A 23,860-nucleotide genomic window follows, 5' to 3' on the forward strand; every position below is an offset into this window, starting at 1 on the left:
GAAGCTGTAAGCAAGCCCCCAATTAAATGCTTTCTTTTATAAGAGTTGCTTTAGTCGTGGTGTTTCTTCACAGCAATAGAACAACCACTAAGTCAACCACCAAAGGCAGAGGTATATCTTATCTATCAGCACAGGGATGGTTCAGCCAGAATGAAAAGTCACAAAGCTCCCAATCCTCTGGACTCAACCAAGAAGCACTTTTTGGGTAAGGTGCCAGCCAAATAAAAATCATGAAGTGCTTTGACACTGATGAGGCCTCAGTGTGCTGTAACAATCATCAGAACTCTATGGCACTGGGCTAAGGAGAAAGCTCACTGTGGAAAGCACTTCTGGACAAGCACAAAGGACTGATTTCAAATTTCCGGCACCTGTGTAAAGAGTCAGCCAGCACTGTGGGGTGAGGAGTAGAGACAGGAGGATCACTGAGACCTGACAGCTAGTAGCCTAGCTCTAGATCCAGAGACCCTATCTCCAGGGATTATGATGGAGAGGGATAGAGCAGGGCACCTAATGTCCTCTCTTGGCCTCCAAGCACTGTTTTTCATACTCACACACATAAATATATACCACATATACACATTGGCACTTTTTCTAAGTCCTAATTCACATATCTCTAATATCCCATTTTGCCTTTTAAAAAAATTACATTTTCTTTCTTTACTTTGTATGTGTACAAAAGCATGCACATATATGCCATGGAGCAGGCATGTAGAGTTCAGAAGCTAACTTTCAAGAGTTGCTTCTCTCCATGCAGATCTCAGAGAATAAACTCAGGCTGTCCAGCTTTCCTCCTGAGAATCTTCCAATCCCCTATTTTGCCTTCTACTAAATTAGAAGAAATGGAACTAGAAGTGTAGCTCAGTTGTGAAGCACCTGCCAAACATGGAATAGGTCCTGGTTTTGAGCCCAGCATCATGACCACCACCCTGCCTGTCCCCCCCCCAAAAAAAGAAAACTCAATGAAGAGTTTAACAGAACCCAAGAGGAGAATTAACTCCCTAGAGATAACATTTTAAAAATAACAACTGTAACTGAGAGGGCATAGTGGCTCATGCCTATTAATCCCAGCACTCAGGAGGCAGGGGAAGGTGAATTCCCTCGGGAGGCAGAGGAAGGTGAATCTCCAAGTTCAAGGCCAGCCTGGTCTATAGAGTTAGTTCCAGGACAGCAAGGACTACACAGAGAAAACCTGTCTCAAAAAAACAAAAATAAACAAAAAATTTATACACATAAAATAAAAACAAATAAATCTAAGAAAGGAAGGAAGGAAGGAAGGAAGGAAGGAAGGAAGGAAGGAAGGAAGGAAGGAAGGAAGGAAGGAAGGAAGGAAGGAAGGAAGGAAATCAAGAAGCTACTTGCCTACATCTCCACTTCAGCAGAATCCCCTCTCGGCAGCGCCCCAGTCTCCAGTTCTGAGACACCTTTACTCGGTCCTTTACTGGAATGCTGGTCATCCTAGGTCCAAACAGAACAAAGACCTCAATCACTATAACTCATTGCTAGTGAGAGAAGATTCTATGACTTACTGAGTCAGGCCTTGGGAACATCCAGAATAGAACCAAATATAGGTTAAAGGGATTATGGGATCAGAAGTAATAACTCCTATCTCCTCCATACTTGCTGGTCAAGAAATCCAAGCAGAAAAGTCTATCCTTTAAACTACTACAAGTGTCTATGGTGATGTCAAAACAATCTAGTGAAAAATATGCAAAAAAGTGCTAGAGCCGATGAGACAGCTCCATGGGTAAAAAGCACTTGCCACAAAACCTTCTAACTTGAGTTTGATTCCTGTGGTAAAGGAAGAGAACGAACTCTCAAACATTGTCCTCTGACCTCCACGCGTCATGTATGCACCTGCCTACATTCATACTGTGAGAACATACACACACACACACACACACACACACACACACACACACACACACACACACAAGATAGTATATGAGCCTGACATGCTGCCTACTGCACTAAGAGGGTGACATAATAATAAATCTTTTTTTTTAAATTTTCAAGTACTGAAACTCCCAGATATCCATATGAAAAAGATGAAACCTGCCTTACTCCTACCTCACACCAAACAGGAAAAGATGATATATAATAAACCTAAACACAAAATCTAAAATGTAAAGCTATTAGAATAAACTTATAAACACATCTATTTGGGGAAAATGACACTTATCTATCTGGCAGAGGGGGGAGGCAAAGTTTTCTTAGGACACAGCAAAAACATAAAAGAAAAAAGCTAATAAATTAGACTTATCAAAATTAAAAACCATGCCATCAAAATGAAGAACATAACAAGTATGCAAATGAAGAAATATTTCTCTCTTCACGCTTAAGCTAGCCTTGATTCAGTCTCCCTCAGCCCCAAGGGGTGGGATTACAGGCAAGTACCCCCACACTTAGCCTCTATGTTCATACATCTTTAAAGGACCAATAAGAGTTTTCTATTTAATGATGGGAGAGAAAAAACGGCACAGCCATTGTAGCAAAAGGTCTGGCAGGGGGTTATTTTATGTTTTGATGAGTATGAGTGGTCTTGCCTGCCTGCCTGCCTGCATATATGTGTACCGTGTTCATATCTGGTACCTGAAAAGACCAAAGGGAACATGAAATCCCCAGAACTAGAGTTATGAACAGCTGTAAGCCATGTGGGGGCTGGGAACCAATGTTCAATGTACAATTCTTTTCCATGTTTTAAACTTCTCTTTTAAAAAGTGTTGACCGAGTAGTGGACGTCTGGATGAAGAGGGTAAGAGCAGTGAGAGATGGGGTGCACACCACCAGGAAGAGTGGCATAGTTTGGGGTGTGGAGACGGGGAAGAGGCCAAAGGCCTTTTGAGAGGACGTTTTTAGCCAGAATTTTGAAATCATGGGCAAGAATCTGAGAGTTCCATTTGAGGTGTCTATCTGTGTCTCCATGGCTTCAAATACTTGACCACACAAGGTACACTGCTTGGGACACACAGTGGAAACTACTAGATCTGCCTAGGAATTCACTGACCAAAGGAGACACACACATTTCTCTCTGTCTCTACTTACACCTTCATATACACCACCCATTACTAAAAGCCAGCAAACAAAAGTCTCTGTTTCCAGAGCCTAACCAACACACATTGAAAAGACAGCTTGGGCAAGCAGAAAGATGTCTAATCCATTTCAAGCTCTGGCCTTACTTATTTGTACAGAATAATCCTTCTGATCTTAAAGTCATGAATGTATAGGACTGAATGTTAAAAAACACAGAGATACACAGCATAGAAGGTTAACAGTATGAAAATGAGTCCTCCCAATCTTCATCAAGGGTCCCTCTTCCATTTGCCTTTCACTCAGCTCCCTCTAGATTAATATTTTATTTAATCATGAGATATTTGTGCTTTTATATATTTTCCCTATTCTTCTACAATATTTAAAAAAGAGAAAAAATGTCCCTTAAAGTCCTAGGCACTTGGACGCAGTGCAGCGGGACACACGGAGAGGGATAGCTCAGCAGTAGAATATATGTGCATTTGTAAGGCTCTGGGTTTAATCCTTAGTATAAAGGGAAAAATAAAAATAAATGATGCTGTTAACAAAACTGAACATGTACCGATAAAGCAAAAGCAAAAAACAAACAAACAAACAAACAAAAACAACCTAATTTAGATGGCCATTTCATACTACAATATAGTAAATTAAAAAAAAAAAAAAAAAAGGAAGTTGAGTTGGACATGATAACATAAGCCTATGATCTTAACACTCAAAAGGCTGAGGCAGGAGGATTTATTGTGAGTTCAAAGGTGCCCTGGATCATGTAGTGTGTTCCAGGTCAGTTGCACCTATATGCAAGATCTTGTCTCATCTCATCTCAAAAAAAAGGGGGGGGGGGGTACATTTAAGATAGTTTAGGCAGAAGAAAATGAAACATACTCACACTCCAAAGAAAAGCAGAAACAAAATGTATGAATTATAAAGTGTGTAAGTTGATTCTATTAATCTTGAAATGCTAACAGAGGTGGGAAAAAGAAATTCGAAGGTAAACAACAGAGTCAGGGAAATTAACATTGTAAACACAAATTTCTTTCATCTCTACAACTTTTAGGGAGCTGATGAAAATCTACCAAAACACCCATCTCTAGTATCCAGTTATCCATGTCCCACACAGCCTAGGAACAGTCACGTGGAATTAAAAAATGGGCTAAAGAGCTAAACAGAGAATTCACAAAACAAGAACTACAAATGGCTGAAAGACATTTAAAGAAATGCTCAACATCCTTAATCATCAGAGAAATGCAAATCAAAACGACTCTGAGATACCACCTTATACCTGTCAGAATGGCTAAGATCAAAAACACCAATGACAGTCAATGTTGGAGAGGATGTGGAGCAAAGGGAACACTCCTCCACTGTTGGTGGGAATGCAAGCTTGTACAACCACTGTGGAAATCAGTATGGCAGTTTCTCAGAAAATTAGGAATCGAACTACCTCAAGACCCAGCCATACCACTCTTGGGCATATACCCAAGGAATGCTGATTCATACCATAAAGATACATGCTCAGCTATGTTCATAGCAGCACTATTTGTAATAGCCAGAACCTGGAAACAACCTAGATGCCCGTCAACGGAAGAATGGATGAAAAAATTGTGGTACATATACACAATGGAGTACTACTCAGCAGAGAAAAACAATGAAAGCATGAAATTTGCAGGCAAATGGATGGAACTAGAAAAAATCATCCTGAGTGAGGTAACCCAAACCCAGAAAGACAGTCATGGTATGTACTCATTCATAAGTGGATTCTAGATATAAAATAAAGAACAATCAGACCACAACTCATGGAACCATGGAGGCTATATACATAGCATGGAGGTCCCTAGGACGACTGTGGCTTATAATAAATTTCGGTTTTACTCAATTATTGAAAAAAAAAATAGCCAAATGAATGGAAACACATGAACTATGAACCAAAGGCTGAGGTGCCCCCAACTGGATCAGGCCCTCTGAATAGGTGAGACAGTTGATTGGCTTGATCAGTTTGGGAGGCAACTAGGCAGTGGGACCAAGTCCTGTGCTCATTGCATGAGTTGGCTGTTTGAAACCTGGAGCTTATGCAGGGACACTTGGCTCAGTCTGGGAGGAAGGGACTGGACCTGACTGGACTGAGTCTACCAGGTTGATCGAAGTCCTCGGGGGAGGATTTGCCCTGGAGGAGGTGGGAATGGGGGGTGGCCTGGAGGTAAGGGGAGGGGGGCAGGAGGGGGGAGAATAGGGGAACCCATGGCCGATATGTAGAACTGAATGGTATTATAAAATAAAAAAAAAAAAAAAATGAACAGTCACGTGGGATTCACACAAAGAAACACTGAGAAAAGCATTCCTGAATACTGGTTTACAGAAACATACTTTAAAACAATTATTAAATACTGCCTCACATCTATTAAGTGGGAAAACCTGACAAGCCTTTGACTTTATAAGCACTTAGGTTTGGTTACACATTGCTGGTACTGTGTTCTGATCTTGAATTTCCACTATGAGCACTGTATTACAAACAAATAACTCAAATGAAAAATACATTTTACAATGTCTGAGCTGGAAACCGCCCCGATGTTTGCCTGTGGGAGGGAAGAGCACACTAGCACCACGGACAGACCATGTACAACCACTAGAGACAACAAGTGTGAAGACTCCAAAGATGGAAACGGCTGTTGTACAACACTCAATGACAACTGCAAGACTAAGGAAAAATTACCATATAAAATTAAGTTTCCATAGATAACAGATCAGAAGATGTATATTAATGGTGCTTTAGGATGTGAACAAGTTTATTTTGGTTTGGTTTTTTGAGACAGGGTTTCTCTGTGTAGCTTTGGAGACTGTCCTGGAACTCACTCTGTAGACCAGGCTGGCCTCGAACTCACAGAGATTTGCCTGGCTCTGCCTCCCGAGTGCTGGGATTAAAGACGTGCACCACCATCCACTCAAAGGGGGAGAGTAGAAGCAGGCAGAAGAAAAGTGCCTGAGAAGACAGAGGCTGGTGGTGTGCCATGGAAAACTATAGCCACTGGCTAACCATTTCTCCAGTCACTGATATAAAGTGAAGGTGCTCCTCTCAAAGAACACTATCAGTGCCCTATAAGTAAATCTCCCCATGGCTGTTAAAGCAAGGAAACGTCTCTAACATGGCCCACAGGCATGGCTGAATGGCCATTTTCCCAGCCCTCCTCCTCTTGCCTCAGGCTCCTTTTTCCACTTGCTCCCCTCCACCTCAGCTTTCAGGCACTTAGTCATCTTTAGAGTTTCACTGAATTCCTGGGTGCATGAACTATTTTAAACAAAAACAATACAACAGCCAGGCAGTGGTGGCGCACGCCTTTGATTCCAGCACTCAGGAGGCAGAGCCAGGGGGATCTCTGAGTTCGAGGGCAGCCTGGTCTACAGAGAGAGACCCAGGACAGGCACCAAAGCTACACAGAGAAACCTTGTCTCAAAAAAACCAAAACAAAAAACAAAAAAACAAACAAACAAAAAATACAACACTCACCCATTGTAAGCTACCTGGCCCCCTAAAATCTTGGCAAGTGAATCCAGAGGAGCAGAAATGATCAAGGACATTATCTACAATGACCTTTGTGGTTGATATATTGTGTACTCTAATAAACGTATCTGGGGTCAGAGAACAGAACAGCCACTAGATTAGACATAGAGGCCAGAAAATGGTGGCAGGAAACGTGTCAACAACACAAGACCATGCACAGGACAGCATGGAGCTGACAAGTATGCCCTATATCTTCCTCCAGAGGTCCCCTAATGCCAACCCCCTTTATACATCTCACACCCACGTTCCACACTATGGACTGCAGCAAGCTGCTCTTCCACACTCAACCCTGTGCTTGACACCACAGCTCCCCACACCATGTGCTGCAACCCAGTGTCAAATCAACATGGGAGTCATGACAAATTTCCTAGCAGTAAAGGCTTCTCAATGTGAAACAAACAGAAATTAACCCAAAGTCAAGTGCATGATGAATCAGGAGTGATTCTGACAGTTGGTCCATTCGCACTGTGCGACTTCACTGCAGCCTTGGTCTGAATACAGCGTGTGCTCTCTGCACTGTGCATGCCCCCATGTCACAGCAGCAATACCAACCATTGCTGCCTCAAGCATCTTGGCTCAAACGGAAGACTACTGCATGTTATGAACTGCACTATTTTTGCTGTAAATACAAAGTTTTCTGCTCTTACAGAAACATAATGGTTTAAATATAGAAAACAAAACCAAACTATTTTTCTACCATCATTCCTCAGTCTGTAAGTATCTTTGGATTGCATTGTGTTAGAATACTTGACTTCTAAATTGGCTGTTTGAGTTGCCAACTTGAGTTTCTTTTTTTTCTTTTCTTTTCTTCTGGTTTTTCAAGACAGGGTTTCTCTGTGTAGCCCTGGCTGTCCTGGAACTCACTCTGTAGACCAGGCTGGCCTGCCTCTGCCTCCCGAGTGCTGGGATTAAAGACGTGCACCACCACTGCCGGGCAAGTTTCATTAAAAAAAAATCATTAGTGGGCTAGGGAGACGATGGCTTAGTTGGCAAAATTCTTGACACACAAGCCTGAGGACCTGAGTTCAGACCTCCAGACCCACCCAGGAGCGGGCGTGGTGAGGTATCCATATCGCCAGCACAAGGGTGGGGTGGTTCAGCAGATCAAGTACTTGCTGTGCAAACTCAAGAATTAAGTTCAGGTTCCCTAGAACCCAATAAAACCTTGGCTGGGGCTTTAACTGAGACAGGTGGATCCCAGGGGCTTAAGGACAGCCAGTCCAGCTCCGACACTAGGTTCAGGGAAAGATCCTCTCAAAAACAGGGTGGAGAGAGAGAAAAGAAGACAGCTTGTGTCGACCTCTGGCCTCCATATGCACACTGGGTACACCCATACTCACATACATGTCCACATACACACAAAAATGCACTCACACATGCATGTATATACATCCAAATGAATACATATACACAATCATCAAGTGAATTCTAGCTTGTGGCATTGGTAGAATTTCCAACAATTTCTAAAATGGTCCTAAATACACTTTTGCCATTTCATATTACAAAGTGATGCACAGCAGGGGTCTCAGATGACACACAGCTTGGAAAACACTGAAGATGCTCTACAAGCCGCAGCATCAAATTTTCAGCCCCCACCCGATTCCTTCTGCAAAACCCATCTCATTATTTGTATTTTGTCTTCAATAAATGAGAGTCATATACTACAAAGAATTGTTTTAGAGTACATTTCATTATGACTTAATATCAATGAACTTTTTCTTTATATACCTATTTTATATACTTTTATACCCAGGGTTATATATAAGGGGATCACGAGTAGAAAAAGAACTTAGGAAGCACCCCATCTAGATCGCCAGCACCGGCAGGACCAGCTTGCGTCTGTCTCTTCAAGAGTCTAGTCAAATTCACCACTACCCTCCCCACCAGGCCGAGTAGGTAAATCAGGCTAGCCTCGAACTCACAGAGATCCACCTGCTTCTCCTTACCCATCCCTCCACCTTCCCAAGCTAAATTTCAAAGTTTGTGCCACCACACCCAGCCCATCTTGCCTTTTCAGCTCTCACTGGCCTGGGTCTCACTGAGCAGGTTAGTCTGGCTGAGCTCAGAGATCAGCCTGATTTTTCCTCCCCAGTCTAAGTGACATAGCAAGACCCTATCTTAAAACGGAAGGAAGGAAAAAAGGAAGGAAGGAAGGAAGGGAGGGAGGGAGGGAGGGAGGGAGGGAGGGAGGGAGGAAGGAAAGAAGGAAAGAAGGAAAGAAGGAAAGAAGGAAGGAAGGAATTTTTTTTTTTTAATTTAAAGAGTTCTCAAAAGTATGGTTCTCCCTTTGGCAAGTCTCACTTCCAACAACACCTGTAGGTTCAAGAGCTCTTCCTGGGGCTGGGGAAGACAGCAACAATTAAGAGCACTTGTTCTTGCTGGGCAGTGATGGTACATGCCTTTAATCCTAGTACTCTGGAGGCAGAGCCAGACAGATCTCTGAGTTCAAGGCCAGCCTGGTCTAGAAAGCGAGATCCAGGACAGACACCAAAACTACACAGAGAAACCTTGTCTTGAAAAACCAAGGGAAAAAAAAAAGCACTTGTTCTTGCAGAGGACACAGGTTCAGTTCCCAACACCCACATGGTGACACACAACTGTCCCTAACTCCAGTTCCAGGGGATCTGACAACTCTTCCTCTCTCTGCAGGTACCAGACACATATGTACATGCAAGCAAAACATTCTTACACATAAAGAATAAATCTAAGAAAACATCTTAAGCTCTTCCTAGCAATACATATGTATTATATGACATCTTTAAGAATTTAACATAAGGCCTGGCAGTGGTGGTACATGTCTTTAATGCCAGCACTCCGGAGGCTGAAGCAAACAGATCTCTGTGAGTTCAAGCCCAGCTTGGTCTACAGAGTAAGTTCCAGGACAACCAGGGCTGTTATACAGAGAAACCCTGTCTTGGAAAAAAAAAAAAAGAAAGAAAGAAAGAAAGAAAGAGGGAGGGAGGGAGGGAGGGAGGGAGGGAGGGAGGGAGGGAGGGAGGGAGGGAGGGAGGGAGGGAGGGAGAAAAAGAAAAAAGAATTCAACATAAATATCCAAATTCTATGCTAAAGTCAAAGCCATCCACAGCCGTGTCAGGAGCACTGGACCTAACCCCTGTCCTTCACTGTGGAAGCTTAGAATGTGAGCCTTGCTCACATCTGTATCTTCTGTCACTGGTCAGCTTCTGTAACTTGCAAGGCACCTGTCCTGTGTGTGCTCAGCAAAATGTTAACAGACACTAAGCAGGAAAAAAGTTTTTATGTTCAAAATATATTGGACAATGAAGGATAAAACAAAATTAAGCAGGTTCCTCTACTATAGGACTTCTCAATGCCTTTAATTTACCAATGGGCATTGTGATCCCCAAGAGGGGGTGTGGCACAGAGCATTTCCCACATTCATTTGATTACAGAATTAGTTTTCCATGGCTCCTACAATGCAACTTTCAGAAAGGCTGATCTAGCACTTTTCTGAGACTAAACAACAGTAAAGAGAAGCTGCCATTTGTGTGAGGGGTGGGGACTGGGGACAAGCCTCCCCTCTGAGTCATGAATTAGGCACAGGCTGACTTAGTTATACTTTGTTCGCTTGCCTTCTTTTCCCTGGACTCCCCGTCTGAAATGTGAGGAATAATTACACCACTCTGCTTCCCAGGATTACTTTTTTATTGTTTTTAATCTTAAAACTGTGTTCCATATTAATCACTCAAAGTATCCAGACTTTAAAATCCCTGGTGTCCCACTAGCCTGGACAAAGGGATGGAGAGAGCGTGAACCATACATACAGCACCGGCCAGTTTCCCATGTCCAGTGTCTAGGCTGCTATGACAAAGTCAAACTGTAGGCAGGATAAGGGCTAAGTGAAAGGCTCTCCCACAGCCTTTCACTCCCCACAGCACACTGTCCTGAGCACACACCACCGACATCTGAATCTCCTGATGCATCTTTTCAGTACAGACTTTCTAAAGGAAACCCAAGAACTAGGAGGTCAAAGCTAGAACTACAAGAAAGAAAAAGTACTGAAAACTATTTCCTTTTTTCTAAAGAAAGGAACTCATTAAGTTTGTGAACAGGGGAAATACACTGTTCCTTTCAGTAAAACTGCTCTCCAGGAAAAGTATCTCAACGTATTTACTATAAAACAATTTAATTTCCCTGTCCCATCACCTGCCACCCTATCCCCACCCCACCCCCAAACCCCACAGATTGTGGATTTCCTCTCATTCTTGGCAGAGTTACCAGAAGAAACATAATACCCCCTTCGGACTGCTCCCAACAGCTGCTGGAACAAGAAGGGGGAGGTCGGGGTAGCCCTCCAAAGAGGCCTCTAAAAACGACTCTTCCCTTTCCAAACCACCGAGCCAATGAGCATGACTTCTCTCTCCCGGACCCCTTAAAGCAAAGGGGAGGCTGCCCAGCGGCCCAGCGAATAAGGACACTGGCCACCAAACCCGACAACCCGAGTTCAATCCTTGGAACCCTCACCGTAGTGAGAGAAAACCCTAGGTTGTCCTCTGAACTCCACAGGTGCCCATGGCACGCACACCCACACACATACTCGCACATACAAATAAATAGTAACTGGTGAAATCTGTTCAAGTGAAGGAACCACAAAGGCAACAGTGTTTCCTTCCCAAGATGCCTACCTCCAACTCAGCTGCCCTCTATTTGCCTTAGAGTGAACCTTCGCCTCGGTAAGGCAACATTCCTTCTTCCCTAACCTGTATTTCCCAAAACAGCGCCTTACTACTTGCCAGGTCCAGTGTTTTTCATGTTTATTTAATCCAAAGAAAACTGTAATTACATTTAGTGGGGGAGAGGGGCTGGGAGAGAGGAAAAGGGAGAATGTGTGTGGCTGCACATTGCCATGGTATACAGGTAGAGGTCAGAGAACAACTTATGTGAGTTGGTTCTCCTTCCACCATATGGGTTCCAGAGACTCGAACTCAGGCCATGAGGCCCGGCCGGCAGCAAACATCTTCACCCCCTGGACCATCTCAGCGGCCCCAACCCACCAATTCTTTTTCTTTTCTCTTCTTTCTTTTTTCTTTTCTTTTCCTTATTTTATTTATTTATTTATTTATTGGCTTTTTGAGACAAGATCTCTGACTGTCCTGGAACTCCCCCATGTACACCAGGCTGGCCTCAAACTCACAAAGATCCATCTACCTGCCTCTGTCTCCCAAGTGCTGGGATTAAAGGCATGCACCACTGTGCCTAGCAAATCCACCAATTTCTACATTACATTTCTTATCAAATTCCAATTCAATATACTCTCATTATTACTGGCCATCTGTTCCCAGTCCATATATCTAATTCCCTTCAGGTCAAGAGTTTTCAAAAGCAAAACCGTAGGACTTAATTCAGCAGGGACTCCTCTTTGCTGGTGACATCACACACTAACGCTCTATGGGGAAAGCCCCATTACCGAGCAACAGAGAGGTATTCAGCAAGCCTTAGGATTTCAGCTGAGACCACCAACAGAGTTCATGGATGTCAACTGGGGGCAGAGGCAATCTCTCTCTTCACCACGGAGAAGCTGACCAGAACCTCCAACATCATTCCCCAAAGGTGATGGCTGGGGCTGAGTGAAGACCGTGAAAACTGTACAAGAGCTGAGCGAGAGAGTATCATGTAAGGAATGATGGGGAGTGAGGGGCCGGAGAGGGCGGAGGGGTGAACTAGCTGACCCCACATGTCTTTCCCATCTCTAACTCCTATGATTCTTTGACCTCCAATTTGGTGCTGTGGACAAGGACTGGAAAGTCAACAGACATGGTGGTGTTTTGAAAGGCCCGGCAGCCTGCTCTTGTCATTTAATGCCGTCACATGTATTTTTTAAGGGGTCTCCAAGCCCTGTCCTCATTTCACAGTTGTCACCTTTCTCAGCCATTTGAGCTCATGTCAAATACCAAAAAAGAAAGAGAACAAGGGAGAATGTGTGGGCGATTAACTGTAGGCTAAAGAGGGGCAGGCAGGGCCCATTGGGTGGCCCGTTCTTCCAGGGAGGGCGATGTGGAGAGTCTGAAGAAAATGAAGAACTGACGTAGCTGAGCCACGGCAGCCAACCCTCCAACAAGGGGTCAATTCTTTTTCCAGACCGTCTCCTCCTCAGTTCAGACGAGGGCTCCCGGGAGCCGGGGTTCACATGGCTGCTCTTCACTAGGCTCACCATCTTGCCTCTGTGGCCTTCCACCCAGACCCCACTGACCTGAACAAGACTACAGAACAGGGAGACTCCCTCGGAAATGAACCAAGTCCTCTCTTGTCCACCTCATCTGACAGGGTACACCAGAGAAAGTTTCTCAACAATCAGTGTCTGTAGATCCGGGTAGAGGAGTCAATTTTTCCTCTGAAACTCATAATCCATTTTCCCCCTTTATTCCTTCTCACGTTAATTTTCAAGATTTACCGGAACCTGCCTCAAAGAAAGTCAACTTGAATTTCTCCCTGCTCCACGGTTAGGAGTCAGGACCAGAAACTAATCCAACGCCAAGGTCAACCCAGAGTTAAGGAAAAGACTTCATACAAAGGAGATTCTTTTCTATGTCAACAACTCAAAAGTAATCATTTAAAAACCTGTATGTTTCCTCAGTAATTCTGCCACCCCCTGGACTTCAGAAGTTCAACCCAAACTTGACTCAGATGAAAGATCCAGATTTCCAAATGAACTCACGGCAGACTGTAGAGTCTGGTTTTCTCTAGGATTCTGCCTCGAACGTTAGAGAAGTCACCCCTATGGTTCAAAGGCCAGGTGACTAGGAAAGGCAGGGAGTACTTCATCCCTGCAGCCTTGGAGGTCTCCTCTCTTCCCGTCTGCGTCTGAAGGTACGGCCTGCACCAGACCATTTCCTGCTTCTGCAGGTGTATTTACTATGAGCATGTAAACTGAACCCTCCTTTTATTAACTCAGAAACCATTTAAAAAAAAAAAAAAAAAGGCCTGAGGCTGGAGAGATGGCTCAGTGGTTAAGAGCACATACAGCTCTTACAGAAGACCTGACTCCAGTCCCAGCACCCTCTGGCACCAGGGATCCAATGTCTCTGACCTCCCCCAGGCACCTACATTCATGTGCACACACCCATACACATCATATTTAAAAACAAATAAAATTTTTAAAAGGCCTTTCTAAATCAACTAAGATAACACAGCCCTACAGGAAACCTCTGAGCAGCTAAGGAGAGGCTGACTCCTCACAGGTAAGGCAGAGGGATAAGAAGAAAGCCTGGGATACTTTTGAGTTGCTAATTGTTTCCTAAAAATCACAGTTTAGGCCTTAAAGACCAGTCAGCAACGCCCTCTCCATTCAGTTAGGAAAGGAAACTTCATGCTTTTTTTTTTTCCAGGGCGGAGGTGGGAAGGGGGAGCTCTTAGGTGCAATCATTTTAAAACAAACAAACACACTCTGCTTATCTGTTTCTATCTCACCACTCTGGATGTTAATCATCACTGAAATAGATACCCTCGTCCTCTAGCCTCAAAGAGCTCCAAGGCTGCAGGACCGTCAAAGGAATGAGCCTGCATGCCAGGGCAAACACCTCAGAAGCTCTAGCTACTCCTGAAACCCCTATTGTTAATTCCAGGCAATCTATCCCTGGCTAATGTAAGCACAGCCAAGTAACTGTCCATAGGGTACTTAAAAGGAAATTCCCACCTGAAAATATGTAACACTGCAATAAAGAAGGGGTCAAGTAAGCTTTCTTGACCATGGAGATTGCAAGTCCTATTTAAACGGTTTCTAGGCAGAGTCCCCCTTTCTCTGCTCCTACTAATTATCCATATCAGAATTTAGAGAAGCCCTTCTGTTCCTCCCCAGCACAGAGTGCTTTTTGCACAGGCCAGGCATCATATATGGACAGAGCTGGAGTCCAATGCTTTGTTCTTACACACTGAACTGGGTGAGTGCCCACCCCATTCTTTACTCAAAAGATCTCTGTATGAAACACTGCCTTGATTTTTACTCTTATAACCAAGATATTTCTATTCCCCTAGGCTTCATAAAGCTTTCAAATAAAACTTTTTTGAAATCAGATGACTAATTCAAACTACTTTTTGTTTCCTAAAAAAAAGGGGGGGGGGAAGAAGAAGAAAAAAAAAGCCCACTTAGGATACTTCTTAGTGTTCACTGGGCAAGAGGCCTAAAGGGAAGCAAATTATTTGTTTGTGGTTTTTAAGTGGCTCAAATGCCTTCAAGCACAAGAATAAGACCATTAACAAATGACAAGGAACCCAAGCAGTTCATCTTACTCACCAAAGCTATGATCAGTTAGGAAGAGCTAAACTGAACAGGGCTTGCCCTGGCCGGAAGGTCAGTAAACCTTAGCAGTTAGTGTTTCTAAAACTCACAAGGCCCTTAAGCAGCAAGTGCATCCCTAAGCCCCAGGTTCTGCTGTCATGCTCGTGAAAACATCTGGGGCAGGGGAGAGAACCTGGCTGGTGTGTGTGTGTTTGTGTGTGTTTCCTATCACTAGGCAGCACTTCCGAATCAAACCATGTCCACTCCTGACACATGCAGAAGACAGGGGAGACAAGCAGTTAAAAACAGCTTGGGAAAGGCTCTCGAGGACTGAGCACAATCCCAGCTGGCTTGGCCCCACTTTACTGAGCAATGCCATTCCTAGTCTTTAAGGAGCTAAAACTCAAAGCCAGTGCGACTATGTCTTCTGAGAAAGTCAAAGTTTTGTACTGTGCTTACAAAGACACACTTGCTTATCCAGTCTGCAGTGAATTATCCAAAGCATGAATAACAGTCCAGGGTATGCAGGGAGCTGTGTTCTGCACTTAGGGAACAGGCACTCTGACGCGCTGAGTGAATTGGGGTACATACCTTCTCTCTTCAGGGATGACAACTACCTCTCCTGGTGGTTTATTAAGTCTTTGCAGCTGTCCAGAAGCAGGTCACACTGGTAAATGCTCTCCACCTGCTATAACAGGCATAATTTCTCCCTCTCAACCCAAAAAAACAGAGCAATGACCCTGCTCTTTATCAAGTGCCACAGCAAAACAACCTCTCTGGAAAGACAATGCTTCATGCTAGGACACATACACACAAAATTTAAATGCACATATCTAACAACAGTAAAGCAATAATAAATATCATTTGGCAAGCCCTAAGCACTTTTTACTATAAATTCATTTTCATTTTGTTATCATTCTCAGTTTCTCTCTTTTAGAACATCAGAAAGGAAAATAAAAATAAACATTGACTCATTTATTCTCCAGAGTAAGAGAAAGCCACTTTGCTTTAGTTAGCTTGAATGCCAGTCATTTTGGACAACTTCTATAATGGGTCAATATTCCTTCAACAAGTTACTCTGTCAGAGTACATGATACACATGAAAGAAAATGTTTCTGAAATCCAGAACTAACTATACACAATGAACATATGCCAATAAGAAGGGGGGGGGGGAGAAGAGGAGGAAGAAAAGCACATAAAATGTCTATAAGTAAACTTTACTACAGATTACTGGAGATTGAAATACATATAATTCTGATTCTTTTCCCTTTGGCTTAAAAAAGTTATTCAGATTTTAAAAAGGGGAGGAGGATACTCGTGTTTACAGGTGATAAGACTGTACACACACCTGAAATCCTAAGGAACCATCATCACTGAACCAACAAACTGTACTAGAATAGAATGAGTGAGTCAAACAAGACAATGGGGGGGGGGACTCACTACATTAGAGGGCAGGAGAAAAGAGTGCACTTTCAGCAAACACAAAACCCATGAAATACAAACACACGGGAACAAACCAGTAATACATGCTAAATAAAAATTAGATGTTAACTTTACGGTGAGCACAAGAATCCTTGAAAGGGCATAGAGTGGTTTTGGCCATAAACTGAGTATCAGTGGAGTAATAACACACTGCCATTTCAAGCCAGCAGGTATAATATAACCCGAGCAGATACTACACTCTATCAGGGAGCAACACATTTAAAATGTTATGGGAATGGGAGGCTACACCAGTAGAAGAAAGTGAGAGTGCAAATATAAATTGACTACACAAACGTGTGTGTGTGTGTGTGTGTGTGTGTGTGTGTGTGTGTGTGTGTGTACATTAGTATACAGCAATGTAAGCTTCCCAAAGTGAAAGAGACGCTTAACAACTGGTGTAGCAATAACTAAGCAGCTATTTAGAGAAAAATATATTAAAAGAATTTTTCTCCTTGCACAAAAACAAGTGTTACTGATGAAAACGCCATTTTAAAAATCAAGTTATAAGAAAATCAGTTGGCAACCAAATGTGTCAGGTCTGTTGAAGAATTAGAAATTTCTCAGGTTAAGGGGGAGGAGAAAAAATTACAAGATTGGCAAATTCTAATGAAGTATAAAAATTCTAATAAAAACAATAGAATAAAAAATTGACTGGAAAATATATATCAAAGATGACAGACTAGAAATTCCAAATTTATAACAAAAACACCAAGACCCCAGTAACAGAGTAGAAAGAGACACTCTCACAGGTGAAACCGACACATGGCAAAATATTTATCCTGGCCCGTGATGAGAGGTACAAAGTACCACAGCTTTGGGTACCCTCACTCAGCTACTGAAGTTGCAAAGGTTTTTGGGTTTTGTTTTTGTTAATTCTCACATCAAATTGGTTCCCTCATTCTTTGCTGGTATATGGAGACTTGATCCAGTACCTTTGCATATCAAAAGCTCAATAATGCCTAGCTTGAGATTTTTATTCTAAGGAACTAATTCAAGACAAATGTACGGTGTGGCATGTGATGGCACTCTTCTGTTGGGACTGGTAAGGGAGCAAGGGCAGGTTGGCAATTAAGGGGGTGTGCAACTGAAAAGCTTTTAAAATGGAAAAAGTTGTGTGGAGATGATTTCTTATGCAAAAAAAGGGGGGGTGTTATCCTCCTGTATTACAATTGAGCAGGGCAGGCTGCAATCTGAAAGCTTTACCCTCACCTCTCCCCTGTGGATGCTCTCCCCTTCCCGTTTAACAACCTATGTGCTTCAGGAATGTTTTGCATTCACAGGTCTCAGACACTACTAGGTCAAACTGCAGGATCTTGGATACAGCCTACATCAGCTCCAACTTGTTGCCTCAAGCAGACATCTTTTGTGGGTCCTTCTGCCTGAATCAAGTCCTAAAATATGTTGACAATGGGACTAAAAGCTTTTTTTTTTAAGGATCCGAGCCCTTTTCTGCATATTTGACTTTATCTGAGCCCTGAAGCCTAACAACCTCGGAGAGAGGGGGCGGGATGAAAGGCCACAAAAACACGTTGAAAGACCACCTAGTGGGCCTGGGTCCTTCAAGGCCTGGCGCACAGGACACAGACCAACCTAGCTGTTCCGAGCTGAGGAACCCAGAGAGTCAGAAATTTAGGGAAAGCCACAACTCACAAGGGCTGAAGAGTATTTTAGGATGGCTAATTTAGTGAGTAGCCGCCCACGGGGGAGGGCGCTGAGAGATGCTCTCCCGACGCTCCCTCGGGTGGGGGAACTCTTGAAGAGGGGTGACCCCGGGATTCCCCGGGGGTGCTGGGGAGGGACCTGCGGGTGGGGTGGGGGGGGTGGAGTGAATCTGGGCTTCGGTATTTCGGGTGCCACACGGCCCCGAGCCGACCAGGCCTCGGCGCCCCGCCCTTTCCCAGGACGCCGGCCCGCCCGGGGCGGGGAGCGGGCGGGCGAGCGGGCGCTTACAGGTCGGTGCCGAGCCGCGTGAAGCCGGAGTTGAGCGAGGCCCGGGCTATCCGGCGCCAGAGCAGGTCGCAGCTGGTGAAGCGCCGCAGCCAGCGGCACACCTGGGCCAGGCGCCCGAGGGCCCGCATGTCGAGGTAGGAGCAGATGAGCAGCAGCAGCTCCTCCGGCAGGCGCCAGAGCGCGGGCCCCGCGGCCGGCCGTGTGGCCGCCGCCGCCGCCTCGTCCTCGGCGGCCGCCGCCATGGCCGTCCGGGGCCCCGGGATGCCGCCCCACGCCCGACACCCACGCTCCCGTGCCCTCTCCAGGCTGCCGTCCTCCCGCCGCCCGGGCCCGACCCTCCGTTCCTGCTCCTTCCCGGGCCCTGCGCTCCCCGCATCCCGCTCCCCGGAGCTTCCCGGCCCTGCCTCCACGCCTCCGCCTTCCTCGGCTTCCTGCCCCGGGCCCGCCTCAGCCCCCGGCCCCGCTGCCGTCCTCGCCGGCCGCAGGCCCGGCTTCCCTTCCGCCCCGCTTCCTCTTCCGCCGTGCCCGGTGCCCGCTTTCCCCTTCCCCTTCCCTCGCTTTCCCCGCGCGACCCTCGCCTCCTGCAGTTCCCTCGCCTCCCCGCCCTCGCCTTCCCGGGGCCCGCGGCTCCCGGGGGCACCCGAGCGGCCCTGGCTGCCCATGAGCGGCCGCGGGGCCGGCTCGACACGCAGCGGAGCCGAAGACGCAGCCGCCGCCGCCGCCTCGAGAGGAGGCGACACCATGTCGGACCGGGTCACATGGGGCGGCGCGGGCCGAAGCCGGGACCCGCCCCTCACGCCTGCATTTCGGGGTGCGAACCCCAATTTGGGCGCTGACATCCCCATCTTCTGGAGCACTAGGAACACCTGGTTGAAGCACATGTCTTCGAGACTCTAACGAGGAACCAAGCTTGGTGGCTCACATCTGTAACCTTGGCGTGAGGCTGGCCATGAGTTCAGGGCCCGCCTGGCCTACAGAGAAAGCTCCTGTCCAAATTGGAAAAAAAAGGTCCCCATCCTAAGGTACAAGAGGAGCCTGTGGCTTCGGGAACCATCTAAGCGGAACCTCTGCCCCCAAGAGGCACCTGCTTGCTTGGCCTTTTGGTTCTGGGAGCGTCCTCTTCCCCCAGGTGATACCTTCTTTCCATAAGCCACAAACCAGACTCATAAAACTGCAACCCATAAGTTGCAAAGTTCCATTGTCATTGGTCTCACAAAGGATATGAACCAAGATCTGTCAGTGTACCCGTATAATTAGACAATATCTGGGGAGGTGAAAACAGCCAGCTAAACCCTGAGTCCATGGCTCCCAGAGTCCATAGCTCCCAAACCAAGCAGCACATCACACATAGCTGACCTAAGTCAGTAGCCATCACATAGGGCAAGTTGATTCTCCAAGATTACATCCAATCCACGTCCCGTACCACCACTAGATCGACTTGAACCAGTCTGGAAGGCTCTGGAAGTACAGACCTATGCTGTTCAACATGGTCTGTGCTGGTCCACTTTAACCACCTGTGGCTTGTGTGTGTGTGAAGGGCACTTTCTCCAGATTCAAGTATGATATAGGCACAAGCAAAATACACACAGCTGATTTTGAAAAGCTAGATAAGAAAAGGAATGAAGTAGCTTACATAAGTTTCTGTTACATGTTGTTAGTAATTTGGACATACTGGAGTGAATTCAGTATATTTAGTGTAATTGTTAGAAAACTCAAAACTATATGCATGTCATATTTGTGGTTCATGTTATTTCTCTGTTAAACGGTACTGGGCTACATAATATAAGATCTGGAAGAGCCAGGCTTGGTGGATCATGCTTATAATCCCAGCACTGGGGAGCCTGAGGCAGGCAGATCTCTGTGAGCTCAGGCTAGCCAGGGTTACATCCTGAGACAAAAAAAAAAAAAAAAAAAAAAGATGAGCAGAGGAAGATGAGTGTCTCTCTTCCTGAAATCTGTGAAAGAAACAAAGTGTGGTGGCACACACCTGTAATGCCAGAACTTCGGGAGGCAGTAAAATCACAATTGTAAAGCCAGCCTGGTCTGCAAAGTAAATTCCATGCCAGCCAAGGGTCCATAGTAAGACTGTCTTAAAAACAACCCAAAAATCCATATAAGAATGATTGGAGAATTTCCTTTTGTGCTGACATCTTAATAGCCATTTTGAAGGCGCTAGAATGGATGAGACATTAGTTCTGAGAATCATTGAAAACCTAAGCGTAGCCAAGGGGAGAACAAGGTAAGCCCCTTCGCTGAGCTACAGAGCTGCAGAAGCATCATGTAACAAGGTCAGACCCGAATCTGGCTTTGCCCTAGAATTACTTTTTGATCTTAACAAAACAACAACAAAAACCCCGCCTCTCTTGGCCTTTTAGTGTTCTCAGTCCGTAGCAGAGATAAATGCCTCTGCTTTACTTTCGAAGGATAAATGAGATGATCCCTGTAAAATGCTTTGAACTCCTCTAAGAAACTTCTCAATGATAGTTACAGGTCAAATCCTGTTACAAAAAAAACACACATGCATACATCCCCTTTAAAAAAAAAAATGCACCAAAGGCTTTGGGCAGAAAACAGTTTCCCAACTCAAGGCCATGGTTGAAAAGAACATTTGGGCATGTTGCTGTCTGGTAGGTAAATGAAGTGGTCAAAGGCACGTTTCAGTACAATCAAAGACTTTAGACTGTCTTTAGAGATCATTTTACTAAATTGGCTTAGTCTCAGGGGTGATACTGTTAGACAAGTGTTAAGATAGAGGCATTGCAAATTGAAATGATGGTATTATTAGGTCAACATTCTGCTGCATTTGGTGCTATCAATGAACTGCTCTGACAAGAAGACAGCTGAATGTAATGTATGTATGGTCTCAGAACCCTATTTAAATTTAAGTAATTTTAAGCTGTTGTTTACATATAGTATAGTTCATCCATCGTGGTTGTTCCTAGTGTTTAGCAGAAGACTTAGAGGCAAATTTTTTTTATCTAACTAACCCAGTAAAATAGCAGGATGAAAATACACAGTTAAGTGAGTACATCTTACCAATTACCCATATTGCCTTCACTGATGACAAACTAAACTGTCCTTTAAAAGTATCAGATCGCAGAGGTAAAGAGATGGCTCACTCACTACAGTGCAGGCCCGAGTGGGACCCCGAACCCCTATAATCCCAGCACTACGTAGGCAGAAACATGAGGCTGTCTGGGACCTAATGACCAGCAAGCTTTAGACCCAGTGAGAGAGCCTGTCTCCAAAATGAAGTAGAGAGCAACTGAAGAAGCCATCTGACATTGACCTCTGGCCTCCACACCTGTACACACACACACACACACACACACACACACACACACACACACACGAACCTGTGCACACAGACACAAATCAAGTTGCCAGCCAGGTGTGGTACAACACACCTAGTAATCCCAGTATTCTGGAGGTGGAGGCAGGAGATTTGGAGAGTTTGAATCCAGCCTCGGCTACCTTGTCAGTAAATAAATAAAAGTGTTTGGTTTTGTTTTAGAACCAGGGATTAAGCCCAGGGCCTCACACATGATAAGCGGTATTCTGCTACTGTGCGATATCCTAAGCTCTTAATTAACTAATTAACCAAAATACCACATACAAATCAGATGAACTACTTGGGTTAGAATTGATGTCTAGGACTGGCCAGGTAGCTGGGTGGGTAGGGGCACTTGCCTCCAAGCTTGTAAACCTGAGTCCCACCCCAAGGGCACACATGGAGAGAATTGACTCCCCAGGGTGTTCTCTGCCCTCCACACATACTGTCATTCCCCTGAGACAGTAATAACTTACATGTATTGAACACTGTCAGCCACTGCCACAGGAACTTTCTGTGTATTGATATAGTGTCCTGCATCTTCCTCTCCACCCCCACCATGGGTTTTTGTGACAGTTTCTCTGTATAGCCCAGGCTGTCCTGGAATTCACAGAGATCCACCTGCCTCTGCCTCCTGAGTGCTGGGATTGAGGGTTTAAACCCTCAGCACTTTAAAGGCATCTATAGGAACGAATATGTTCTTGCCAAAGGACATTTAAAGTTTGGCAGCTCCTTCCTTGTATTCCCACTTCATTTAATTTCTTCCTTAAATTTAGTAACAATGGGCTGATGATAGAGATGCCTACCTCCTACCTCCAATCCTGATGATCTGAATTGGATCCCACAGGGCAGCAAGAGATAATTGATTCCGAAGGCTGTCCTCTGACCTCCACACACAGCCATGTCACATGCACCCACACACAGGCACAAATATCCTTAAACACTAATACATTTAGTATGTATTACATGAACTTCTTCCTTATTTGATTGGGGGAGTCATGAATGGTACAGTACATGTGTGAAGGTCCGAGGACAATTTGCGGGAGTCAGTTCTCTCCCGCCACATGGGTCCCAGGGATTGAACTCGGGTTGTCTGTCATGCTTGGAGGCAGGCACCTTTACCCACTGAGCCTTATCAAGGCTCTATATGAACCGTTAAAATAAATGTATCTCTCTGTGTATATATGCAAAAGGGAGTGTTAAAGAAAAATGCTCATGATGGTTATTTCCTGGTGATACAAATTTTGAATTTTTTCTTTAGACTTTCTATGCTACTTGATTTTTTTCCCTGTAAGCATGTATCAACTTTAAGAAAGTCAATAAACTCTTTAAAGAGAAAAATGACATCATCGTGAGCACCATGTGACAAGGAGTTTGGAGTTTGGAAAGCTAGGTCAGTGCCAGAATGTGTTTCTTTGTGGCTGTCGTCGTTTGGCGGTTTTTGTTGTTTTTATTTGTTTTGCTTGCTTTTTTTTGGGCGGGGAGGGGTTCGAGACGGTTTCTCTGTGTAGCTTTGGAGCCTGTCCTGGAACTCACTCTGTAGACCAGGCTGGCCTCGAACTCACAGAGATCTGCCTGCCTCTGCCTCCCGAGTGCCAGGATTAAAGGAGTGCACCACCACGCCCAGCTTTGAGGGGCCTCACCATGCCTCACTGTGCCTCACTGGCAGGCGAGAACTGGCTGTGTAGACCTGCAGGTCTCTTCTACCTCCACAGCGCTCAGTTCAAAGGCGCGTGCCACCATAGCCAGCCTGCTCACTTGGGTTAGTTGTTCAGGGGTTTTGTTTTAGTGTGTGTGTGTGTGTGTGTGTGTGTGTGTGTGTGTGTGTGTGTGTGTGTGTATTAGTGTGTCTGTGTGTGCATGGACACATGAGTATGTGTGTACATGTGTGCTCATATGTGTAGAGGCCAGAGGTAAACAACAGCTATTTCCCAGTTCTCTCCATTTTACTTTTTGAGACAGACTCTCTCAGTAAACCTGGCGCTCACTAACTGGCAGGATTTGCGGGTCGGTGAACTCCAGGGATCCGCCTGTCTCTGCTAATATATGCACACCATCACATTGACTTTTTCTTGGGTGTGGGCATTGAACTCAGGACCTCATGCTAACACGGCAAACATTTTACCCACAGAGGTATCTTCCAGACTTCTGGAGTTTTGTTTTTGAGACAGTTTCATCATGTAACCCAGACCAACCTCAAGCCTGAAGCTCTCCAGCTTAGCCAGCCTCCCTGCTCAACTGCTGACAGAATTTTTTTTTCTTTCTTTCTTTTCTTTTCTTTTTTTTT

At 45.0% G+C, this 23,860-nt stretch overlaps 1 protein-coding gene across 4 annotated transcripts in view; it reads right to left on the reverse strand.

The window, feature by feature from the left end:
- The window catches only part of Fbxw4 (F-box and WD repeat domain containing 4), an 86,968-nt gene extending 68,049 nt beyond the window's left edge, over positions 1–18,919 (reverse strand). For all 4 annotated transcript variants that reach the window (XM_042264465.2, XM_016006690.2, XM_076563185.1 and 1 more), the window contains exons 1-2: positions 18,243–18,919; positions 1,360–1,455 (exon numbers count right to left, since the gene is read on the reverse strand). In XM_042264465.2, coding sequence (XP_042120399.2) covers positions 1,360–1,455; positions 18,243–18,904 — 758 coding nt within the window. In that variant the 5' untranslated portion in view covers positions 18,905–18,919. The remainder of the gene's footprint in view (positions 1–1,359; positions 1,456–18,242) is intronic.
- Positions 18,920–23,860: the final 4,941 nt, after the last annotated feature.

This window comes from Peromyscus maniculatus, chromosome 1, assembly GCF_049852395.1.
Source record: "Peromyscus maniculatus bairdii isolate BWxNUB_F1_BW_parent chromosome 1, HU_Pman_BW_mat_3.1, whole genome shotgun sequence".
NCBI classification, from domain to species: Eukaryota; Metazoa; Chordata; class Mammalia; order Rodentia; family Cricetidae; genus Peromyscus; species Peromyscus maniculatus.